This window comes from Ursus maritimus, unplaced genomic scaffold (assembly GCF_017311325.1).
Source record: "Ursus maritimus isolate PB19 unplaced genomic scaffold, ASM1731132v1 scaffold_8, whole genome shotgun sequence".
NCBI classification, from domain to species: Eukaryota; Metazoa; Chordata; class Mammalia; order Carnivora; family Ursidae; genus Ursus; species Ursus maritimus.
In genome coordinates this window covers 27742543-27766756 of record NW_024426996.1, presented here as the reverse complement: position 1 = coordinate 27766756, position 24214 = coordinate 27742543, and the positions used below count along the sequence as shown (strand labels likewise).

General features: G+C 37.3%; 1 protein-coding gene and 1 pseudogene across 1 annotated transcript; both read left to right on the top strand.

Annotated features, from left to right (window-relative positions):
- The first annotated feature begins 1054 nt into the window (after positions 1-1054).
- Positions 1055-22234, top strand: LOC121101408 (annotated as a pseudogene).
- On the top strand, positions 22122-23806 carry UTP3 (UTP3 small subunit processome component). Its single transcript, XM_008693185.2, has one exon. It carries the CDS (start codon positions 22325-22327, stop codon positions 23744-23746), a length of 1422 nt encoding a protein of 473 aa, XP_008691407.1. The 5' UTR covers positions 22122-22324; the 3' UTR covers positions 23747-23806.
- Positions 23807-24214: the final 408 nt, after the last annotated feature.

Sequence of the window (24214 nt, the reverse complement as noted above, 5' to 3'; positions counted from 1 at the left end):
GAAGGAGCCCCATGTGGGGCTCAATCCCAGGACTGGGGGATCACGCCCTGAGCCCCAGGCGGACGCTTAACAACTGAGCCACCCAGGCACCTCTGGATACTTTTTTTAAAAGTCATTATTTCCTTGAAAATAAACTCAAGTCTAGATTTCCTCCCCAAAGCAAGTTGGATAAATCCTTGGGGACAAGAAGTTTCCCCCAAAGCTTAATTTTTATAAAAGCAAATATTAAGTTGATTCGTAATTACTAAGCTAAAGAAAATCTCTATATTTGATGTTTCTATCCTTTCAATCTTACAGTTTTGTATTTCTATGATGTAAACTATGCATCTAAAAGAGAAAAAAATAAATAAAATAAAATAGATTACTCAATAAAAATAAGGGGTAGAGACCCAAGTGGCACATTTGCCACCAGAAGAGAGTTACCTATACCTGCAATATAGGATCAGGACCAGTGTATTGCCCAGTGTGGTCCAGGGATTATTTTCCCTAGAACCATCTGGAGTACTACTCAAAATATGGATTTCCTGGCTACACCCAATCAGAATTTCTGCAGATGTGACCTTGGAACGTGTATTTATAGAAAGCCTTCCAGTTGAGTCTAATGTACAGTAAAGTTCGAAAATTCATAGACTAGAAGCATGGCGGGGGGAGGGTGATAACTAGCAGTGTTATCTATTTACAGAAGAGCAAGAGGTTAATAAAGGTAATTTTTAAAAAATAAATAGGCTTACATTGAAAACAACTTAGCTGAAGCTTCTATTTTTATAATTCTGTGCTATAGGTGAATTGTTTCATTATCTTTTTAGCACTAATCAATTATATATAAATAACAGGTCCTGGTTTAACCTTTAAACCCATTTCATCTCGAGTTTTAGTTATGTTCTTCCCACCAAAAAATGTAAAATGTGAATAGTAGAACACTTTCTACTATGTAAGTTAAGTTACTGGGAGCTTAGCCACATTGTTCTAAATTCTTCCCCAAAATGGTTTATTTTTCTACATTTATATATAATAAGATTCTTACAGTAAAAGTTTCAGTGATAGACTCATCCGGATGAAAGAGATCCTAAGGTAATTTAGTCTCACCTTCTTTACTCCCACTCAAGTTTTGTTTCAATTTCCTATACAGCAGACAGTCTGAGTTCAGTATTTGCTTAAAAACCAACAGGTCGATGCTTCACTTCCTCTGGACACAGCTTATTATATACTTGGGATATTCAAATAATGACAAAGACTTTATTCTCTTGGGACACAAAAGATGCTCTCCTTGTTTTGCTCCTACCTCATTGGTGACTCCTTCTCAGTCTCTTGCTGAATTTTCCCGTGAATATTGAGGTTTGATCCTCAGCCTTCTCTTTTCTCTCGTCCTCACCTTAATTAACTTTATCTGATCCCATGGCTTTGACTACAGGACATGCTGTAACTTTCAAGTGCGTAATTCTAGACTTTACCTTGACTGGTGAGCTCCAAACTCCTACATCCAACTTTCTATTTCATATCTCCACTTGTCTGTTTAACAGGTTTCCAAAACTTAACCAGGCAAAACAGTACTCTTGACAATCAAGCCACCCTCACACTTCCAATCTGATCTTTTCCTATTTCTAGTCTTCCTTATCTCAGTATATCCACTTAGTTGTTCAAACCAAATCCTCTTCTTTGATTCCTTTGTTTTCTTCTCCCCCATATTCAGTTTACCACCATATCCTGTTGGTTTTATTTCAAGAATATATCCCAAATTTATCTGATTTTCTCCATTTTCACTGCCACCTGGTCCAAGTCTCTATCCTCTAGCCTAGGTTACTACAATAGCCTCAGTCATAAAGTTATTTTTCTTTTGCCCCAGAACTGGCTAGTAGGGCTCACAACTAACAAACAAGAATGGCTAAGTACCCCAAATTCTAAAGAGAGTCAGACATTTCCTCCAAGGCTTATCAGGAGGAAGAACAGAACTCAACTTATGGCCATCAACCACTCCCTGCCCCCATTCCTGAGCTTTCTCCTCTAGTCTTTAGAGAACTTTGGAGGGAAAGGGGAAATGACATCCCTGGAGCTCTTGGCTTTGTGGAAATAGTAGTGTTTATGGCAAGAGACTTTCCCCCTTTACTCTTGGGGAGGGAAGGACAGGTTGCTTTTTTCTCTACAAATTCAAGTGAGGGAGAGATTCAAGAAAATAATTCGAAGAAATCAGGGACCCTGAAAAAAAGGGAAATTGAGAAGCAATAGAGCGTAATAGTTAAGAGAAAGGATTCTGAGTCTGACTGCTTGAGCTTATTTTCCAATTCATCATTTACTAGCTCTGTGAAATGGGCAAACCTTGAACACTCATTTAACCTCTGTCTGTAAAATGGGGACAATAACAATACATATTTCTTAGGATTGTTGTGGAGCTTCACATGTATTATGACATATAAAGAAGTTAGAAAAGATCTTGGCATATGGTAAGCACTCCATTAGTAGTGGTTATTATCATCAGAACCATCATCATTATGTTGGTCACTCCCTGTTGAGTTGCAGAAAAGGCAACCCAACCTGGAGCTGTCTACTTTGAGGAAAGCATTCATGGGAGAACTGGACGTTTCTCCTTGGGTTTTGGGCATGTAGGAACATAGCAACTGATATGTGTTCATGCTATATGACCCTTATAGGTATGAATGAAAACGTCTAAAAAAAAGCTATAATAACCAAAACAGTATGGTACTGGCATAAAAACAGACACATATAAAATAAAAAACAAATAAACAAACAAAAATACACAGACCAATGGAACAGAATCTAGAGCTGAGAAATAAATTCGCACACACAGGGTTAATTATTATTTGACAAGGGAGACGAGAATATTCAATGGCAAAAGGAGAGTCTTTTCAATAAATGGCTTTGAAAAAACTGAATATTCACATGCAAAAGAATGAAACTGGACCCCTATCTTCCACCATTCACAAAAATTAAACTGAAATAGATTAAGGACATAAACATAAGACCGGAAACCATAAAACTCCTAGACAAAAGCATAGTGGAAAAAGCTCCTTGACATTAGCCTTGGCAATGAGTTTTTGGATATGACGCCAAAAGCATAAACAACAAAAGCAAAAATCAACAACTAGAACTACATCAAGCTAAAATCTTCTGCACAGCAAAAGGAATAATGAACAAAATTAAAATGCAATTTACAGAATGGGAGAAAATATTTGCAAACCGTATATCTGATAAGAAATTAACATTATAGAAGATACAAGGAATTCATACAACCACATAGCAAAAAACCCGAACAATCCAATTTAAAAATAGGCAGAGGACTTGAACAGACATTTCTCCAAAGAAGACATTCAAATGGTTAACATGTACATGAAAGGTGCTCAACATCACTAATCATCAGGGAAATGCAAATCAAAACCACAATAAGATATTACCTCACACCTGTTGGAATAGCTATTACCAAAAAGACAAGAGATAACAAAAGTTGGTGAGGATGTGGAGTAAAGGGAGCCCTTGTGCACTGCCGGCAGGAATGTTAATTGGTATAGCCACTATGGAAAACAGTATGAATGTTCTTCAAAAAGTTTAAAATATAACTACAATATGATCCAGCAACCCCACTTCTGGGTAATATCCAAAAGAATACCAAAGGAAATTAAACCACTATCTCAAAAAGATATCTGCACACCAAGTTCATTGCAGCATTATTCATGATAGCCAAGACAAGAAAATAACCCAAGTGCCCATAAACACAGGAATGAACAAAGAAAATGTGATATATATGATGGAATATTTTTCAGCTATAAAAAAAGAGGGAAATCCTGCCATTTATGACAACACAGATGGACCTTAAGGGCATTGTGCTAAGTGAAATAAGTTAGACAGACAAAAACATTTACTGATTTCACTTATATGTGGAATTTAAAAACATTGATCTCATAGAAACAGAGAGTAGAATTACTGGTTTCCAGGGGCTGCGGGGTGGAAAAAATGGGAAGATATTGGGCAAAGTGTACAAACTTCCAGTTATTTATAGATCTTGGATACTAGCCCTTTATCTGATATGTCATTTGCAAATTTCTTCTCCCATTCCATAGGTTGCCTTTTAGTTTTGTTGACTGTTTCTTTTGTTGTACAAAAGTTTTTTATTGTGATGAAGTCCCACAGAGCTACCCCTTGCACTACTCGGTATTTACCGCAAAGAAATAAATGTAGTGATCCAAAGGGGCACCTGCTCCCCAATGTTTATAGCAGCAATGTCCACAATAGTCAAACTATGGAAACAGCCCAGATGTCCATCAGTGGAAGAATGGATAAAGAAGCTATGGTATACACACACACACACACACACACACACAATGGAATATTACTCAGCCATCAGAAAGGATGAAATCTTACCATTTATAAATTGAACTGGATGGAACTGGAGGGTATTATGCTGATCGAAATAAGTCAATCAGAGAAAGACAATTATCATATAGTTTCACTCATGTGAGGAATATAAGAAACAGCCCGGAGGATCATGGGGAAGGGAGGGAAAAATGGAATGGGAAGAAATCAGAGGGAGACAAACCATGAGAGACTATGGGAAAGAAACTGAGGGTTGCTGGAGGGGAGATAGGTGGGGGGATGGGGTAACTGGATGATGGGCATTAAGGAGGGGACACGATGTGATGAGCACTGGGTGTTATATGCAGCTGATGAATTACTGAACTCTACATCTGAAACTAATAATGTTCTATATGTTGGCTAGTTGAATTTAAATTAAAAACAAAAACAAACTTCCAGTTATAAGATGAATAAGCTCTGGAGCTGTAAGGTATAGCATGGTGACCATAGTTAATAATACGGTATTATATAATTAAAAGCAGCTATTAGAGAACTTTAATGTTCTTACCATAACAACAACAACAACAATGATAATTATGTGAGGTGAAGGATATGTTAACTAACCTTCCTGTGGTAACCATTTCACAATATATTTGTATCAAATTATCACATTTTACACCTTAAACAGTTACATGCCAATTATTTCTTAATAAAGCTGGAAAAGAAAAATACAACCAGAGTTTTACTAACTTAGGGAAGGAAGACTAAACTTGGAAGAACTGTTAGCTTTATTTGTAATAGCCTAAAACTGGAAGCAACCTAAATATCCATACTGCATGATTCTATATATTATATATATGTATATATAGAGAGAGAGAAAGAGAGAGAGGGAGAGAGAGAGTTTGAATATAGGGACTTCATCAAGATAAAAAGCTTCTGCACAGCAAAGGAAACAATCAGCAAAACTAAAAGCCAGCCAGGGCACCTGGGTGACTCGGTTGGGCATCTGACTCTTGGTTTCCGCTCGGGTCCTGATCTCAGGGTTGTGGAATCTGTGCTCCTGCCTGAGCACAGAGCCTGCTTGTCCCTCTCCCTCTGCTCCTCCCTCTGCTCACGAGGCTCTCTAAATTAATTAATTAATTAAGTCTTTTTAAAAAATCCTAAAAAGCAGCCTACAGAATGGGAGAAGATATTTGCAAATGACATATTGGATAAAGAGTTAGTACCCAAAATCTATAAAGAACTTAGCAAACTCAACACCCAAAAAATAAAAAATCCAGTTAAGAAATGGGCAGAAAAGCATGAATAAACATTTCTCCAAAGAAGACATACAAATGGCTAACTGACACATGAAAAAATGTGCAACATCACTCGGCATCAGGGAAATACAAATCAAAACCACAATGAGATACCACCTCACACCAGTCAGAATGGCTTCAATTAACAACTCAGGAAACAATAGATGTTGGTGAGGATGCAGAGAAAGGGGAACCCTCTTAAACTGTTGGTGGGAATGCAAGCTGGTGCAGCCACTCTGGAAAACAGTACGGAGGTTCCTCAAAATTTAAAAATAGAACTACCCTATGACCCAGCAATTGCACTACTAGTTATTTATCCAAAAGATACAAAAATAGTGATTTGAGGGGGGACATGCACCCCAACGTTTATAGCAGCACTATCCACAGTAGCCAAATTATGGAAAGAGCCCAAATGTCCATTGACAGATGAATGGATAAAGAAGATGTATATACACAATAGAATATTACTCGGCCATCAAAAAGTATGAAATCTTGCCATTTGCAATGACGTGGATGGAGCGAGAGAGTATTATGACAAGCAAAATAAGTCAGTCAGAGAAAGACAAATACCATATGATTTCACTCATATGTGATATTTAAGAAGCAAAACAGATGAACATAGGGGAAGGGAAGGAAAAATAAAATAAGACAAAAAACAGAGAAGGAGGCAAACCATAAGAGACTCTTAATTATAGGGAAAAATCTGAGGATTGCTGGAGGAGAGATGGGGGAGTATGGAGTAAATAGGTGATGGGGATTAAGGAGAGCACTTGTAATAAGCAGTGGGTGTTATATGCATGTAGAGAATCACAAAATTCTACCCCTGAAACAAATACTGCACTATGTTAACTAAGCTGAACTTAAATAAAATCTTGAAAGAAAAAAAACTTGAATATATATTATAAAAATATATAGTAGCACATTTTAAATATTATTTTAAATTATATCTTAATATATTTATATTAAATTTTGTGTTATATTAAATAATATATTACATCATTTAATTTAAATAATTATAATAAAATTATAATTTAATAAAAATGATTGTTTTAATACAAATAATTCTAGAAAATGAAAACAAACCTACAGTGACAGAAAGCAGATCAGTGATTGCCTGGGAAAGTAGGGACAGGGAGAGAGGAGAGGAAAAGAAGGATTACAAGGGTGCCTAAGGAAACTTTTGGGGAGGATATATATGTTCATTATCTTGATGGTGGTTACAAATTTCTGACTGTACATACATGTCAAAATTTATCGTACAGTTTAAATGTGTGCATTTCATTGTGTATCTATTACATCTCAATAAAGCTATTAAAAGTTCACATCTTCAGGATTCAGTTTTTAAGTATGATGTTAGGTTTTCTTTGAATGTTCTTTATCAAGTTCAGGAAGTTCCCTCCTATTCCTAGTTTGCTGAGTTTTTTTTTTCCGGAAATGGATAATGAACTTTTTAAAATGGCTTTTCTCTGATTATTGAAATGACCACATGATTTTCATTTTGTAGTTTGTTAATACAGTGAATTATAATGATTTTAAATGTTAAATTTACCTGGCCTTTCTGGGGTAACCCCACTTACTCATGATATAATATTCTTCTTATAAATTGATGGATTCAATTTGTTAAAATTTTGCTTTGAATTTCTGCGTTTATGCTCATAAAGGATATTGGTCTGAAATTGTTCTTATAATGTCTTTGCCTGGTTTTGTTATCAGGATAATCCTGACTCAATAGAGTAAGTTTAGCAGTATCTTTTCCTCTCCAGTTTGCTGGAGGAGTTTGTGTAGATTAGTATTATTTTTTTCTTTAAATGTGTGGCAGATTTCAGCAGTGAAGCCAGGGCCTGGAAACTCTCTCAAGGCAAGAACCTGGGGAAATTGCAGAGATCTTCACATTTGTTTTCTGTTTCTCAGAGATTACACCCTTTGTTACACCTAATGTCCAATCTCTTAAAAATCATTGTTTCATAAGATTGTCAGGTTCTTTTAGTTGTTTCTGGTGGGAGGGTAAATCTGGTCTCTATTACTCCATCTTGTTTCAAATTGAATATTGGAGATTTGAAATTAAAAGTGAATTTGGGATATAAGGTTTTACACTGAACTAGACTTTTTTTTAATAGATTACTCTTTAGACCTGTTTTAGGTTCAAAAAATAAATTAGACATTTAATGATAGAAAATTTCAAAAATTATTGAATCCTCTTCAGACATTGTCAAGGAAAGGCAAAGACAAATTTAATCATGGTAATTTAGAAGCAATAATTTGGAGAAAAAATGATTTCATGTTTATAACTCATTAAACTATTCACTGCTTCAAACTCTTCTCTACATCCAGTCTTACGCCCAGTATTCATCGTCTACCCAGCAGATGGTGATCTTTTCAAAATATAAATTAGATTATATCTGATTCAAAACCTCTACTGGTTTCTCATTACACTTAGAATAAATTCAAACTCATTATCTTGCCTGATTTCCCATAACTCTCTTCCTCACTTACCACTCTCCAGCTACTTACTTAGGGCCTTTGGACTTTTTGGTCCCTCTGAATGAAACACTTTTCATATCTTTGCATGGCTGGTCCCTCATAATCATTCAAGTCTCAAGTTAAGGGTCATTGCCTCAGAGAGAATTTCCCTGGTTGCAAATCATCCTAACCAATCACCAGTCACTGTCATATTACCCTATTTTATTTTCTTCATACTATTTATCATAGTTTGAATTTCTTATTTAGTTTTAGTATCTTTGTCCTCATTAGAATAAAAGCTCCTTGAGAACGGCATTGTCTTGTTGCTCACTTCTGTTTTCCAAGATCAAAGCACAAGAATACCTAACATATATTGATTGAATAAAGGATGAATGGAGAACATTTTCATAAGGAGTTGAAAACTGTCTCTAATTTTAACTGTCCCTAGCAATGTTAGTCTCTTTTCTGAACAGGCTTTATATTGCTTTTTTAAGTGTTGTTTCCAGATAGGCATACCGTAGTCCAAGTGTTATCTGACCAGGTATAAAACAGCAGAACAGTAATATTTTTCAATAAATGCCACTTAAGATAACAGTATCTCACTTTTGGCAGCTATGTTACAGTATTGGCTTCTAACAACTTTATAGTCAACTAAATTCCCCTTTTAAAAAATAAGCGCTTCTATAAAGTAATAACTTCCCCAAATTTAATACTTAAACAGTTGGGATTTGGGTATGAGATTTAGCATTGGTCCTTAAGTTTTATCTTACTAATCTCAGACCAACATTACAACTTATTAGATTATTTTTAAGTCCAGATTCTGAAACCTAGCACATTAGTTAATTCTCTCAGCTTCACAGCATCTACAAACTTGATACACATGCCATCACAATCCTTATTTAAGTTGTTCAGAAAAACTTTAAATGGGCTAGTGCTGAAGACAGACTTCTTTTTTTTTAATAATTTTTATTTTGTTATATTAGTCACCATACAGTATATCCCCAGTTTTTGATGCAATGTTCCATGATTCATTATTTGCGTATAACTCCCAGTGCACCATGCAATATGTGCCCTCCTTAATACCCATCACCGGCCTATCCCAATCCCCCCCACCCTCTAAACAGAAGGGGGAATGAACCATGAGAGACTGTGGACTCTGGGAAACAAACTGAGGGCTTCTGAAGACAGACTTCTTTGGCATACATCAGAAGTCTCACCTCTAAGCTAACACCAGTCCATTAATAAGCACATTTTGGGTATAGCACTTCATTTCAAGCTAATTCATATAATACTATACTATCACACAGACTATAATTCTCCATGTCATCCATAAGGATAGTAAGAATACTTATCTTAAGTAATCAATCTCTCCTTAGCCTCTATCGTTAATATCATGTGATTTCTCCCCTTGAAAGTTTTTCATAATATAAAAAGATCCTTGATATCCTGGCATCTTGCCATTTAAACACTTAAAAGGGATGATGATATTTTTTAATAGCCTTCTTGGTTTTAAATCCAAGATGTAGCTGGACTCTCTTTATTTTCCTTTTAATGGATTAAATTCTGCATTCAGTGTAACAAATCATTGTTCCCATTTGTCCTTGAACTTTATATATGAAAAACAAGTTTTGGTAATGAATAGTATTGTCCAAATCAGCTCCAAAAACACAGCATTTCAAGCACATCACAGGGTCATCAGGAACACAGCCTTCATACCTTATCTATATGTACCGTATCTCTACTTTCTAGACCTTTGGCACACTAGACAATACAAAAGTAACTTTTGAATCACCCAGAAACATAAAGAAGATCATATTAGCACCAGAGGAAGGGCCTTCAGCCAAGACAAGCTGACAAAAAATGATCTTCAAGAGAAGTGAAGCATGATTAAGCATTCAAAAGTAGAAAACTCTTTATGTGTATATATACACAATGTAATGAACATATAATTGCAACCAGTCTAGTTTTAAACATCCTGAAAGTCCCAAAATATCCTATATTCACTCAGAGTTCCACAAATCTGTTGTACATAAAGTTATTCACAAAGATTAAAGAGGGAGTTTTCTAAAGTGAGCTAAATAAAGCCTTTTATCTGACTAGCAATCTATTCTTGCCTACAAGATGGTCCTGGCTGGATTGCTCCTGTGGAGCACACTCTTCCCAATTCCACAAGAACAGACTGACTTATCAGGAACCATTATCAGCTCTTTTTCATGGTGCGCTGGAAGTGGTAGGCGACTTTAGGTTGAAGCTGAACATCTCTTTCCCAGCCACTGGCTGTCAGAAACTCATTGAAGTGGACAGTGAACGCAAACTTTGTACCCACTATGAGGTGATATGGCCACAGAAGTTGCTGCTAACACTCTGGATGAAGAATGGAAGGATTACATGGTCTGAGTGGGTGGTGGTAATGACAAACAAGGCTTCCCCATGAAGCAGGGTGTCCTGACCCATGGCTGTGTCCACCTGCAGCTGAGTTAGGGGAATTCCTGCTACAAACCAAGAAGGACTAGAGAAAGAAAGGGCAAATCTGTTTGGGGTTGCATTGTGGATGCCAGTCTCAGTGCTCTCAACTTCATCATTGTAAAAAAGGGGGAGAAGGGTATTTCTAGACTCACTGATATGACTGTGCCTCATTGCCTGGAGCCCGAAATAGCTAGAAGAACCCACAAACTTTTCAATCTCTTAAAAAGATGATGTCCGCCAGTAGGTTGTGATAAAGCCCCTAAACAAAGAAGATGAGAAACCTAGAATTAAAGTGCCCAAAATTCAGGGTCTTGTTACTACACGTGCCCTCCAACACAAACATCGGCATATTGCTCTGAAGAAACAGCGTACTAAGAAAAGTAAGGACGGGCCTGCAGAATATGCTAAACTTTTGGCCAAGACAATGAAGGAGACCAAAGAAAAACGCTAGGAACAGATTGCCAAGAGAGAGAGCCTGACTCTTATCTTGAGGTTCTGGCAGAGAATCTACTTCTAAGCTCATTCAGGTTTTTGGCAGAAATTCAGTCCCTTAAGCTTTAGAGGTGATGTCCCCATTCCCATTCCCTGGCTAGTGGCCTCCTTGATCTTTAAAGGTAGCAATAGTGGGTCAAGTCCTGCTTTGATCTCTGCTTTTACCTCATCTCTCCTGCTTCCAGCTAGGGAAAGTTCTCTGCTTTTAGGATCTCATGTGATTACATTGGGCCCATTCAGATAATTGAGGATAAACTCCCCCACTTTAAGGCCCACACCCTTAGCCACAACTGCAAAATCTCTTTTGCTATGTAACAGTTAACATATTCACAGGTTCTAGGGATTAGGGCACGCACTTGCAGGGGTGTTTGCAGGGGACATTATTCTGCCTACCACAGAAGCAGACAAACACTGCTCCAAAAAGAAAGGAAACAGCAAGTAAAAGGCCCAAGAAGGGAAAGAGCTTGGACAGGTTAAGTAGCAGGGAGGAAATACCTAGAACTGTAGCAGAGTGAAGGGGAGAACTACAGTAGATGATACCATGCACTTCTTTATAGGAGTAACATATTTTCCCATTGAATTGTATAAATTTAGACTCTATTTTGAATCTTAGAATTAAGTCATCCTAAAGCTAAAGGTGGATTGTAGGCCTCCTAACTTCCAGTCCAACTCACCTTCCACAAAACTACAAGTCATTGATATTTTTTTCATATCTATATGGAGAAATTTCTTCTAATTGACATTTTTTAATCCTAAACATTTTTGCTTCCTGCATACAGAATTTCTTAATATTGACCTATATCTAATCACGTATATGTAAAATTTATATTTAGATATCAGGAGGCAAAAACTAAGTTTAAAAAGAACACAAAATATGAGGAAGAAACTTCATCCCAAATTCTTTTTAAAAATAAAAATTAAGACAAAAAACTGAACTGTCTTTTTTCCAACGGCTTTCCACAGAGACTTTAGGGTAATCTTTGTGGTTAAATGTTTATAAGGAGAATTGCACCTGTGTTGTGGTCTGTTTTTAAATAAACTTGCACCTGCAGTGGCTTTTCATAGAACTGCTATTTGGGATATTACATGTCAGTCGTTTGACTATTATGCAGAGCTCTTTCATCTTACCACACTACTTTCTGGCAGGTCCTAGTTTATAAACAGCCTATTTCCAAAAATCCATTTAAAAAAAAGCCAACAGTTTAGATTTCATGGTAATTTCCAGGAAACTCCTCAAACAATAATATGCTCCTTTCAATTCATGAGTTCCAGTGGTCTGGTCCCTTGCTGCTTTTAGGAAATTCTAATCTATTTTCAGAGGAGGCCTCTGCTCTATTCAAATATGTCTGCTTTCCTTTTCCTATATATGATTTGCTAATTCCTGTTTCAGAATCTTTTTTACTCTGTCATTTTCCTCACCATAAATTTCTTCTTCCTTTCTGCCGGTTCTTTTCAAAAATCCTAAAATCTTCAAAATTAATTCTCATAAGTCTTCCCCCATAATGTCATCCCATTCTGTTCACTCCACTACTCGCCGTACTTCATTGCTCATCTTAAATCTCTTTATATCATTTTACATGAGTTAGTATATTACTTTACATTTTTATCACTTCATTTGTGTATAATTTACCTCTTATACTAAATTAATGCTTTCTAGATGCAGGGGGGTTCATAAAGAACAGTAGCAATTGGCACCAAAGAACAGGATATGAGGAAACACCAAAAAAGAATTATAAAGAATCAGTTAGAAAAATGGATGAGAAAATAAGTTTTTACATCATATATAAGTTCCACACTACTTCTGTTTTCCTTAATAATAAGAAAGCATAAATTCATGATGGAGAATATTAAGTCAACTATTTTTAAAATACCTAATGCATTCTTTCAAGACAATCATAGTAATATTTTGTATCTCTCAGAGTTTCAAATAAGCTGCTTTGGCCCAAAAGGTATGCAATAACTGATTATTTCCCAACCAATTTTGCAATATTATAAATGTTTCAATTTTAATGATTTATATAATACCTAAAACAACATAATATTTTACACTGTAAACATATGTTTTAAGAGACACACTACTCTATCTACCGTCTTCCTACTGAACAAAGCAAAGGCTCTGGAGTCAGACTGCCTGGGTTCAAATGGGACTTCAGTAAGTTATTTAACCTCGATTTTCCTCCACTTAATCTAAAAAATGAGCATAGCTGTAGTACATACTTCATGGGATTGACAGAATCAACGGTTGTAAAACACCTAGAACATGCCTGCAACATATAAACACTCAATTATTTTAGCAACTGTTTTTATTATTCTTTTATATTGAGAAAAGACAGCATCTTCTTTCAGAATTACATAAATACTAAGGTATAATGGTTGGCAGAATAGTGGCCCATCCAAGATATGTCCATGTCTTAATTCTCAGAACCTATGAATATGTTACATTACATGGCAAGGAGGAATATAAGTTGCAGGTGGAATTTTGGCTGCTAATCAGCTAACCTTCAGATGAGGAGACTAGCCTAGATTATCCAGGTGGGTCCAATGTAATCACATGGGTCCTTATAAGGGAAAGAGGAAGGTAGGACAGTCAGAGAAAGAGTGAAAAAGTGGCTTGAAGATTCTGCACTGCTGGCTTTGAAGTTAAAGGAAAAAGCCATGTGCCAGGGAATGCAGGTAGCATCTAGAAGCTGGAAAAGGCAAGGAAAGTTTCTCCCCAGAGCCTCCAGAAGGAACACAGCCCTGCTGACACCTTGATTTTGGCCCAAGGAAACCATGTCAGAATTCTAACCTACAGAACCATAAGGATAATAAATGTGTATTGTTACAAGCCACTAAGTTTGTGGTAATTTACTATAGCACCAACCAGAAATTAATATAGGTATCACTTTGGCTCATAATATCCTAGTATAATTGAGGCAACCATGTATTTTTATTTTCAAAAAAACTTCTCTTTAGGGGCACCTGGCTGGCTCCATCAATGGAGCATGTGACTTTTGATCTTGGGGTTGTGAATTTGAGCCCCATATTGGATGGAGAGATTACTTAAAAATAAAAATCTTTTTAAAAAAATTATCTTTAAGGCACTGAAATAAAGTTGCCATTATAGCGAATATGTATAGGTGGTCTATGAGGCTAATGCTGCTTACCTAGCCCTTAATTCAAATGGTCATTCATTCATTTATTCTTTCTTTCAACAAATATCTCTTGACATCTACTCTACATGGCAGGGATACAAGGGAACAAGTAAAGTTTGACCTTTGATCAGATGGGTAAACAGTCTATTGGGTAATGATAACATATATTTACATGATGACAAAGTACAACGTGCCAAAGGAGCACAGATGTTGTGGGAGAGGGTAGGCAGTGTCAAGAAAAGCTTCCGAGAGGAAGTCATATCTAGGTGAGATTGAAAGATGAGTAGAAGTCAGGCAAAAAAGGGATGAATATGGTTTAGGATAAAATATAACACCGACAATTTGAAGTTGAGAGAAAACGTGGCTATTCAAGGAAATGAACGTTCAATATGGCAACAGAAATCCAGAGACTATGTGTTTTATATGTTTCAACATATCTTCCCTTAAGTATCTAGTACAATGTTGTATGCTGTGCAAAAGTAAAATATTTTACGTGGATGTAAATTTAGCATTATCGTATGATTTGGTTATAGTGATTTTGTATAGACAATTATATTATACTTGATTATTAAATATCTTCAGTTCCTTAACAACATGAAACGAGTTTTCAAATATAATCAGAATATTATCAGTTGTTTACATTTATACAAAAGGAAATATTTATGTGAACACTAATGTGTTCACTATTATTTTAAATATTGTATAGTAGAACATTAATTGTAGTAGCTAGAAGTCACAGTGTGAAGTAAAGCTCCGATATGGCAATCAGTGTAGAGACAGAAAGAAGATGAAGGAAAATAATTTCCAGCAAATAAGCAATCTTACCAAAATCACAGAAGAAAAAAAAGAATAAATCTGCCCAAAATTAATCAATGAGGAAACAGCAGACAAATCCCTGAATAACTTCTATTTATGTTGTTTGAATATTTGCCTAGACTCTGAACACATCTACTATATTTATGCCAAAACAAAACTGGAGGGATGAAATATGGATGATGCCTCCTCATTCTCATATTTTTCTGCCATTTGATACTATATCTCTGAGCAATCTCAGTCTATAAATCTGAGGGACCAAGTTTTTCATTACACATTGAAGCAGAAATGCGTAGGTCTCTGGGTTCTACAAGTTTTTCATTAGTGATAAAATATAGATTAGGGACCAGTACAATAAAATTATTTTAAAAAACCAGCTTCAGTGTGAGACAAGACTTGAGTTTAACTATCAGTTATATAACCTTGAGCAAATTACTTCACATTTCTGAGCCTCATCCGTGAAAAGAGGATAATAATGGTACCCTTCTCGTTGATAAACTGTAGTAAGATAATGTACTTAAAATACCTAATGCAGTGCCTGATACATAATTAGTATCTCCCAAAATATTCAATGTTATTGATAATAGCTAGTGGAAAAAGCCCAGACCAGTATTAAAACAGTTGGACAGGATAAAAATGCAAGTTGAGCACACATGGAGGTTTATTCAGATGTATTTTCTTGGTGGTGGTGGTGGTGGTGGTGGTGGTGGTGGTGGTATGTTTCAGAGGGTACATGTAGAGGTCTTAAACTTTAATGGGTTTAAATTATATGTTTAACTGCCTATAGCTCATTTATTAACCTAAACCTTTTAAGTTTGACACTTGATGAGAGATAGATAGACAGTCCTGTAACTGTAGTGGCAAGCAAGTAGCATATTCCTTCTGGTCTAGTTCATGCGTGCTAGCTACTTAGGTAAAAACAATCAAACCTTATTTTGCCTGTTTTCAATTAAATATCAAATATAGTTCCATGTTTCAATTGAATGTTGAAGACATCCAAATGTCTTTTCTAGTTTAAATATTTCTCCTAGGCTTCAGTCTCATATATTCTGCCGTCAATAGACATTAAACACTTGAACTTCTTCACAGACACCTCAAATGCAGCAGTTTTGAAGTCCAAAGTTTATTTTCCCCTGTTTCCTTCACCCTGCTACCTCTTTCCTCCTGAGTTTTCTATCTTAGTGGGGGGTACTATCATCTACTCATTTGCCCAAGAAAACCTGGGAGTCACTGTAACTCCTTGCCCCTGACATTTAATCATACAGTAAATCCCCTAATACCATCTCCCATATAGCTCTTAATCTGCCCACTGTTTATATCCTTATTCCCAGGGCCCTAGTTTAGACATTAAAATTCATCACTTAAATGACTAACAACCTTGGCACAGACATCCTACCTATAACCTTAACCTCTTCCCATCAATTCTGCCCTATTTAAAACCCTCCAATGGTTTCCCTTTGCTCTTCGCATAGAGTCTAAGTTACCTCTTAATACCACAAATAGATATAGATCAATGTCCCATTTGCAGAAGCTTATTAAATTCTTAGGTTGTTTTTAATAACTTCTAACACCTTACTGAAATTTAACAGAGCTCAATTTAACTCTCATTATTTGATTAGCTATTTATCAGTACTTACTATGTACAGTAACAGTAATTGTATTAGATATTGTAAGGATTAGAGATTAACAATGATATATCTGGGAGGAAAGATGAGACAAGTACATAAATATTCTTAACACAATGGAGAAAATGTTTTAAAATCCCAACATAGGAGGAGTTAAAGGGCTATCAGATGCTAATGGAAGGAAACATATCAGAGAATACAGCCTGGAAAAAATATGATTTTAGGTAGGACTTGAAGGCCATCTAAGAATTGAGATAGAGGGCAGCATAAGCAAAGGCCAAGAGAAAGAAATCTCAAAAAGAGAAAAAAACAATGAGTATTTTAGTTTGGCTGGACTGTAGAATTCTTCAAGAAAAATAGTAGGAAAGTAGCTGGAAAAACAAGTTTGGGCCAGATAAAGGCAAACCCTGAATATTAGGCTAAGAGCTAAGGCCTTTATTCTACAGAGAAACAGGAATGGCTTACAGAAAAATATTTTATCTGAGCCATGTTTCAGATACCTTCACCATCAAAGAAAGCTATAATTTTCATTGAATCAATAGCTAATATATAAATAATTGTATCTACAAAGATCCTCATGATAAAGAAAAATAAAAAAGGACTAAAATAATGTTTGGAAAACAATTATGCTGTATTTAGTTATATTAGAGTTCGGAAGGGGAAGTGGTGTTGCAATGTCATTAAATTCTTCATTTCGTAATTGAGGCCTCCAAACCAAGTCATCGTCAGTTAAAAGCTTAGACATGTTCATATGTTTATCCCATATTTCAGTACAAGTTCTATATTTTACTTCCGGATCACTTTTAGGATTTGTGTGTCTTTAAATAGATACAGACCTTAGCTGTAAGAGGAATCTACAACCTACTGGTTTCAGGGTAAGTGGTTTCTAAGAGAAATGAAAGCAGATGGCAACTGTATTTCATCTCTTCCATTTTCTTTTTTACAGTTAAAAATAATCCTTCTTTCTTTTCTGCACCCAAAAATAGCTCAAGGAGTTTCTGTGATTATATCAAACTATCTAAAGAAGTTGGTAGCATTAACATCAAGGATGCGTTTTCCCAGTATTACTAACATATAAAAATTATTTTCACCATTACTACTTTGAGCATTAAAAACAAACAAACAAACAAACAAACAAGCTACTTCTTTTGACAACTTCAGTCATCACAACCTAGTCTGTGACACTGGCATTAAAAGTAAAAACACAGTTAACTATTAGCTGAAGTACACAAAGCCATATCATAAATATTTCATATTTCAAATGTTACTTTTAAATTAAAAAAAAAACTGATGACTAGAGAAACATGAAAGACACTGCAATTCATTGTTAAAGGCTACCATTTTGATATGCAGGCACTGAGTATAGAAACATATTTACTCAAGTACTGACCTGGATTCTGGGGAATTAAAAAATGACTACATGGATCGAGACTTAATAGGGTCATAGATTTAGTGGTGGGAAATAGAGTAGCAGAGCACGTAAGTCAGAATAAAACATTTTAGTAGGGCAGTGATCAAAGGTATGGCTGGAAATGTTACTTTTTGGCAAAACTGAGGGAGGGTCCCATATGCTACGAACTTTATCTTGATAGTAACTGAGAGTCATTGGAAGTTTTTATTTTATTTTATTTTATTTTATTTTTAAAGATTTTATTTATTCGACAGAGAGAGAGACAGCCAGCGAGAGAGGGAACACAAGCAGGGGGAGTGGGAGAGGAAGAAGCAGGCTCATAGTGGAGGAGCCTGACGTGGGGCTCGATCCCGTAACGCTGGGATCACGCCCTGAGCCGAAGGCAGACGCTTAACCGCTGTGCCACCCAGGCGCCCCCATTGGAAGTTTTTAAACAAGGATGTAGGATGATAGAAATGATAATCTAGGAGGAAATATCTGATGATTCTGAATCAAATATATAGCAGAGACTGGAAATGAGATTTATAAAGGGAATATTTGAAAGCCAGTACTAGTTAAATAGTTAGCTATAGTACAGTGTGGATTCTGAAGCCAGACTATCTGGGTTCAAATCTAGTTCTAGTACTTGCTAGCCTTATGACCTCATTGAAGTTCTATGTATCTCAGTTTCTTCCACTAGAGATTATTATAGTACCTTCCACATATAGTTGAATGTCAAGAGCTTATAACAGTCTTCGCACATAGTAACTGCTCTCAATGTTAGCTATTATTGTTGCTACTATTATTGCTATTGCTGCATAGTCCATAATTGAGATCAATTTAAGCAAATTTGGTGGTAGAATACCTTCAACACCCAGAATTCATGCTCGGAATAAAGTATCCTAATATCATCTAGTCTGTCATTCACAAACCCCTACCTTCCACATTAAGAAAATCCCCCAAAGGTCCTATAATAGGGCAAAAGGGTGTTCTAAAAAAAAACAAACAAACAAAAACCTGTTGGCCCTCATTACGTGTAGTTTGCTAATACCTAAGCCAGGCATCACAATAATAAATATTCAAGTCGATGATAAATTATAGTTGCCACAAATATAACGGTTAAATGTCAAATGTTATTCAGTATTTGTTCATTTTCTCTGGGGGCTGTTTTTCACTTTATTTTTTTTTAAGATTTTTAAAATTTATTTATTTGAGAGAGAGAGAGTGTGGGGGGGGAGAAGCAGAGGGAGAGGGACAAGCAGAGGGAGAGGGACAAGCAGAGGGAGAGGGACAAGCAGACACCACACTGAGCACAAGCCCCACGTGAGACTCTATCTCATGACCCTGAGATCATGACCTGAGCTGAAACGGAGTCAGATGCATAAATGACTGAGCCACCCAGGAACCCTGTTTTTCACTTTAATTGGCATAGGCTCATAACAAAACTATTAAGCTGTCTTTTCAGAAATACAGATTTTTGAGAAAAAAAAATTTCCTCACCTAAAAGGTAAATAATTCTAAGATTAAGCCATGGAAGATCAGACTATGGGAGTTGCCGGAATTGAAAAACTGGCTTCCGAATGGTTATCAAAAAGACCTGAGAATGTTGGACTACAGCACTCTCTCAACACATATTGGATATTGCAACTCTTTTCTAAATACTTAGGAAATTTAATCTTTAGCATAAATAGTATTAGAGCAACGTGATCATTCCCATTAGAAATATCAAAAATATTTTTCTAACTTCTCTATAAAAATATACGCATTCTGGTCCTGAAGTATAGCCATTAATTCTCAAATAATTTTCAATAAAATTAAGCAGAAAAATTGGGATTTGTGGGCCTAAATAAAACTTAATTTTTATGTATAATGAAAATTTAATATATTTAAAGCAAGGATATAATTACAGTCCTACTTAGATGCAACATACTTGAAGCAATACTTCAGAATAACAATCTAGAGGCAATCTCTCACTCCTCTGATTTCTCACGGCATGGGTTTACATCACACACTGCTTTGTATTTTAGTAATCTGTAGGCATGTCTTCTTTTGTATCCGATTATAAACTCTTTGAGGGAAGAGACTCTGGCTAATTCACCTTTGGATCTACTACAGCATGTAGTATGGTGCTACAGTTAGTAAGCAGTTAATATTTGTTTAATAATAAAATTTATTAAAATTTACATTCAAATATTAATTCTGTGATTACCATCAGAACATAGGACTTTTACCCACACCTTTTTAATTCATTAAATTGTATTTTCTAAAGTCTTATAAAGGTTTTAAAATGCTTAAGATAACTTCTAGCATTTTAAAGATATTTAGTTCAAAATATGACTTTTCTAAAAATTTGTATGATTTTTCTAAATGACATTATTTGTTCTGCAAATAAATTGTATGTCACCCTTAATTTTAGCATCATATTGAAAGTTCAGAGTCTAACCCCCTACATTTGAAGGTGTCATTGATACTCTGAATCTATCATATGTAATGTCTGAAAACTTAAACCTTGAACTATTATTCTAAGATTATAGGGCAGTACTTTCATACTTCTAGCCTTAATAATACTTCTAAAGACAAGTTTGATGAATTCTTCCCTATTACCACTCTCTCCTTCAAATATTTTAATTTATGCTCTTGATTTCTGGCATCCATCCAGCAAAACCTACCCTCTGGAAAAGGTCTGAAACTAATTTACACTGAAGAGGCAAAGGACAGATTAACAGCTCAGTGTGAAAGCCTGGTGTGGGAGCCCTGTCCCTGGTTTCTGTGCCAGGTATGTTACTGTAATCTCCCTCCCCAAGTCTCTGTTTCCACATGTATAAAATGAAAGTAGTTAGAATTATTGATTCCTAAAATCCATTCCAGCCCAGATTATTGCCCTTAGGAATGTGTGCAGCCTTACGCATCATTCATTCAGTTTTATGAAGCATCTGAGATAGGTAATCAAATACTGTAATTTCAATACTTATTAATTAAATAAATATTGTTTGAACACTTACTCTGTGCCAGACACTGTACTGGGTGCTTCCAATATCTGTGTTTGCAGAGATCTGCTAGGTAATATAGAAGAACCGAGTAAAGAAATCAGAGAAGCAATGCTTAAGCTCTCTTCAATACAGCAAAAATTTCCCAAGTTTGGGTAGGAGTACTAAGCCCTTAAGAGGGATGGTGTGTACAAAAGCAGCGATGTAAAAGGCACGTCGAGTGTTTTCTGCAGCCGAAGGCTGGGTTACATGGGAGAAATGTTCACAGTACTTATCCCAATTAGAATTTGGCACGTTTTGTGTGATTTGATTAACGCGTGTCCCTCGCTAGACAAGTTCCTTAATTGAGGAACGGCGTGTGCTTTTGCCCACCATTGTTCTCCCAGAGTATAACGCACTGTCTCTAGCTTAATAAATGTTGAATAATTAATTTTAAAGGGGGGGGGTCCTCCCGTGAGAGTGTGATGTCCAAACATCTTGAAGATTGAACTGTCCACTAAAAAGTCGCGGTGCCTTTTGCAGCCAACTTGAGCTCCTGGAAGAGTCAACTCCTGGAGCCGGGCTCTGCTTGCACACCGACACCCCTGGGGGTCCCCTCAGGGTCACAAACCACCGCAGAGTCACCGAGCCCTGGGGGCACAGAGCTGGAGATGGGTTAACAGCCGCCCCGAGGACCGGCCAGAATTCTCGATACCAGCGACCGCCGTGCGGGCCTCACGTTATGGTGCACAGAAATGCAGTATTTGGACGCTGCGGACAGAAAACCCGTTTAACTTCCAGACAGATGGGAAGAGAGGATATATAACAACTGCAGTAACTAGAGAGTTCCTATAGACCTACACTTGGCTCCCGGTCGTAAACGCCCGGTACAGCTCACTGGGTAGCCCTCGTGCCGTTCCTAGGCGTAGAGATACAGCCCCCTCTACCGGCCCCGGCGACCTCGCCTCGCGATTCCCTCACGATTAAGTGTCCCAGCCACGCCCAGACTCGCGAGAGAACAGAGATCTCAAAGGGCTCTACGGAACGGAACTTCCTATATCTAGTGTTCCTACACGGAAGGATTTTAATTCACCGGAATCGATTCGCGTTAAAGGGCAAAAGCGAAGAGGGAGGTGCTCTTAACGTAACAAAGCCTACGGGACGGAGCAGAAGTCCTGGTTCACACGCCACACGGAGAGGATTCTGGGGGCCGGAAGGAGGTGGAAACTCCTGCGGCGGAGCAATTCGCCTGCAAGCTTTTCTGGGAGGAGAGCGCGTGGCTGTTTAAAGACGCGTGTTGCTGGACCGCGTGGCTGGTTCGCAGTGGTCGGAGGTGGCCGAAAGCCTGACATCGGTGTAGAACTTGAGACCGTGAGTTATGGTGGGGAGATCCCGGCGGCGCGGAGCGGCCAAGTGGGCAGCTGTGCGAGCCAAGGCAGGTCCCGGCCCAGAGCACGAAAATGAAGACGACTTAGAATTGCCACCCTCGCCGGGGGACTCCAGCTACTACCAAGATAAGGTAGATGATTTCCATGAGGCCCGATCCCGTGCTGCCTTGGCTAAAGGCTGGAGCGAGGTGGAGAGTGAGGACGAGGAGGAGGATGGCGATGAGGAGGAAGAGGTTCTAGCCCTAGATATTGCTGATGAGGACGATGAAGATGGAGAGAGTGCGGAGGATGACGATGATGATGGTGGGAGCTCTGTGCAGAGTGAGGCCGAGGTATCTGTGGATCCCAGTTTGTCGTGGGGTCAGAGGAAAAAACTTTACTATGACACAGACTACGGTTCCAAGTCCCGAAGCCGGCAAAGTCAACAAGAAGTAGAGGAGGAGGAAAGGGAGGAGGAAGAGGAAGCGCAGCTAATTCAGCGACGCCTCGCCCAAGCCCTGGAAGAGGATGATTTTGGGGTGACCTGGGTAGAGGCCTTTGCAAAACCAGTACCTCAAGTAGATGAAGCTGAGACCCGGGTCGTGAAGGATCTGGCGAAAGTTTCAGTGAAAGAGAAGCTGAAGATGCTGCGGAAAGAATCACCAGAACTCTTGGAACTGATAGAAGACCTGAAAGTTAAGCTGACAGAGGTGAAGGATGAGCTGGAGCCATTGCTACAGTTGGTGGAGCAAGGGATCATTCCACCCGGAAAAGGAAGCCAATACCTGAGAACCAAGTACAACCTCTATCTGAACTACTGCTCCAATATCAGCTTTTATTTGATCCTGAAAGCCAGGAGAGCCCCTGCACATGGACATCCTGTCATAGAAAGGCTTGTTACCTACCGAAATTTGATCAACAAGCTGTCAGTTGTAGATCAGAAGCTGTCTTCTGAAATTCGTCATCTACTCACACTTAAAGATGATGCTGGAAAGAAAGAACTGAATTCAAAAGTGAAATCCACCAAGGCCAAGCCAAAATCTGTTTCAGAGACTGCTGCTGCTGCCTCTGCTGTTACAGGTATTTCTGATGATTCTGATCTTGATGAAGAAGCTGCACTGAAATACTATAAAGAGATAGAAGACAAGCAAAAGTTGAAAAGAAAGAAAGAAGAAAATAGTATTGAAGAACAGGCTCTTGAAGATCAAAATGCAAAGAGAGCCATTACCTACCAGATTGCTAAAAATAGAGGACTTACACCTAGAAGAAAGAAGATTGATCGCAATCCTAGAGTGAAACACCGGGAGAAGTTCAGAAGAGCCAAAATTCGCAGAAGAGGCCAAGTTCGTGAGGTTCGTAGAGAAGAGCAACGTTACACTGGTGAACTCTCTGGCATTCGTGCAGGAGTTAAAAAGAGCATTAAGCTTAAATAAAGTTTTCACTTAGCTTTTTTGGCAATAATATTAGATCAATAAATTTTTATTTTTAACTCTTGAAGTGATTGTATTGATATATAATACCTGACCTTAAATTTTAAAAATTCTTGTCAACAGGGAAATTCGGGTTATTGCTTAGTTTTGTTGTTGTTGTTCTTTATATTAAGGTCATACTAGGAATTTTGGGAGCAATGCAAAAGTGCTTGGTAAAAGAGATGGTGTTGAAAAAAGTTCTCCAATGTTCTGTCAAGTAGTAGCCTAGGAAAGTTTCACAGCTGGTTGTGGAGCAACTGTCAAACTTAGAACAGTTTTATAATTTTTCTTGTGAAGAGAGCACCTTTGGAATCATTTTATTTGTAAGATGGCCTATAAAATAGTTCTGACATTATTTTCATTTACCTAAGTGCTATTCTTGAGCAGGATACTTGTAATTAATTGGTTTAATGTCAACTTAAAGATTTAGTA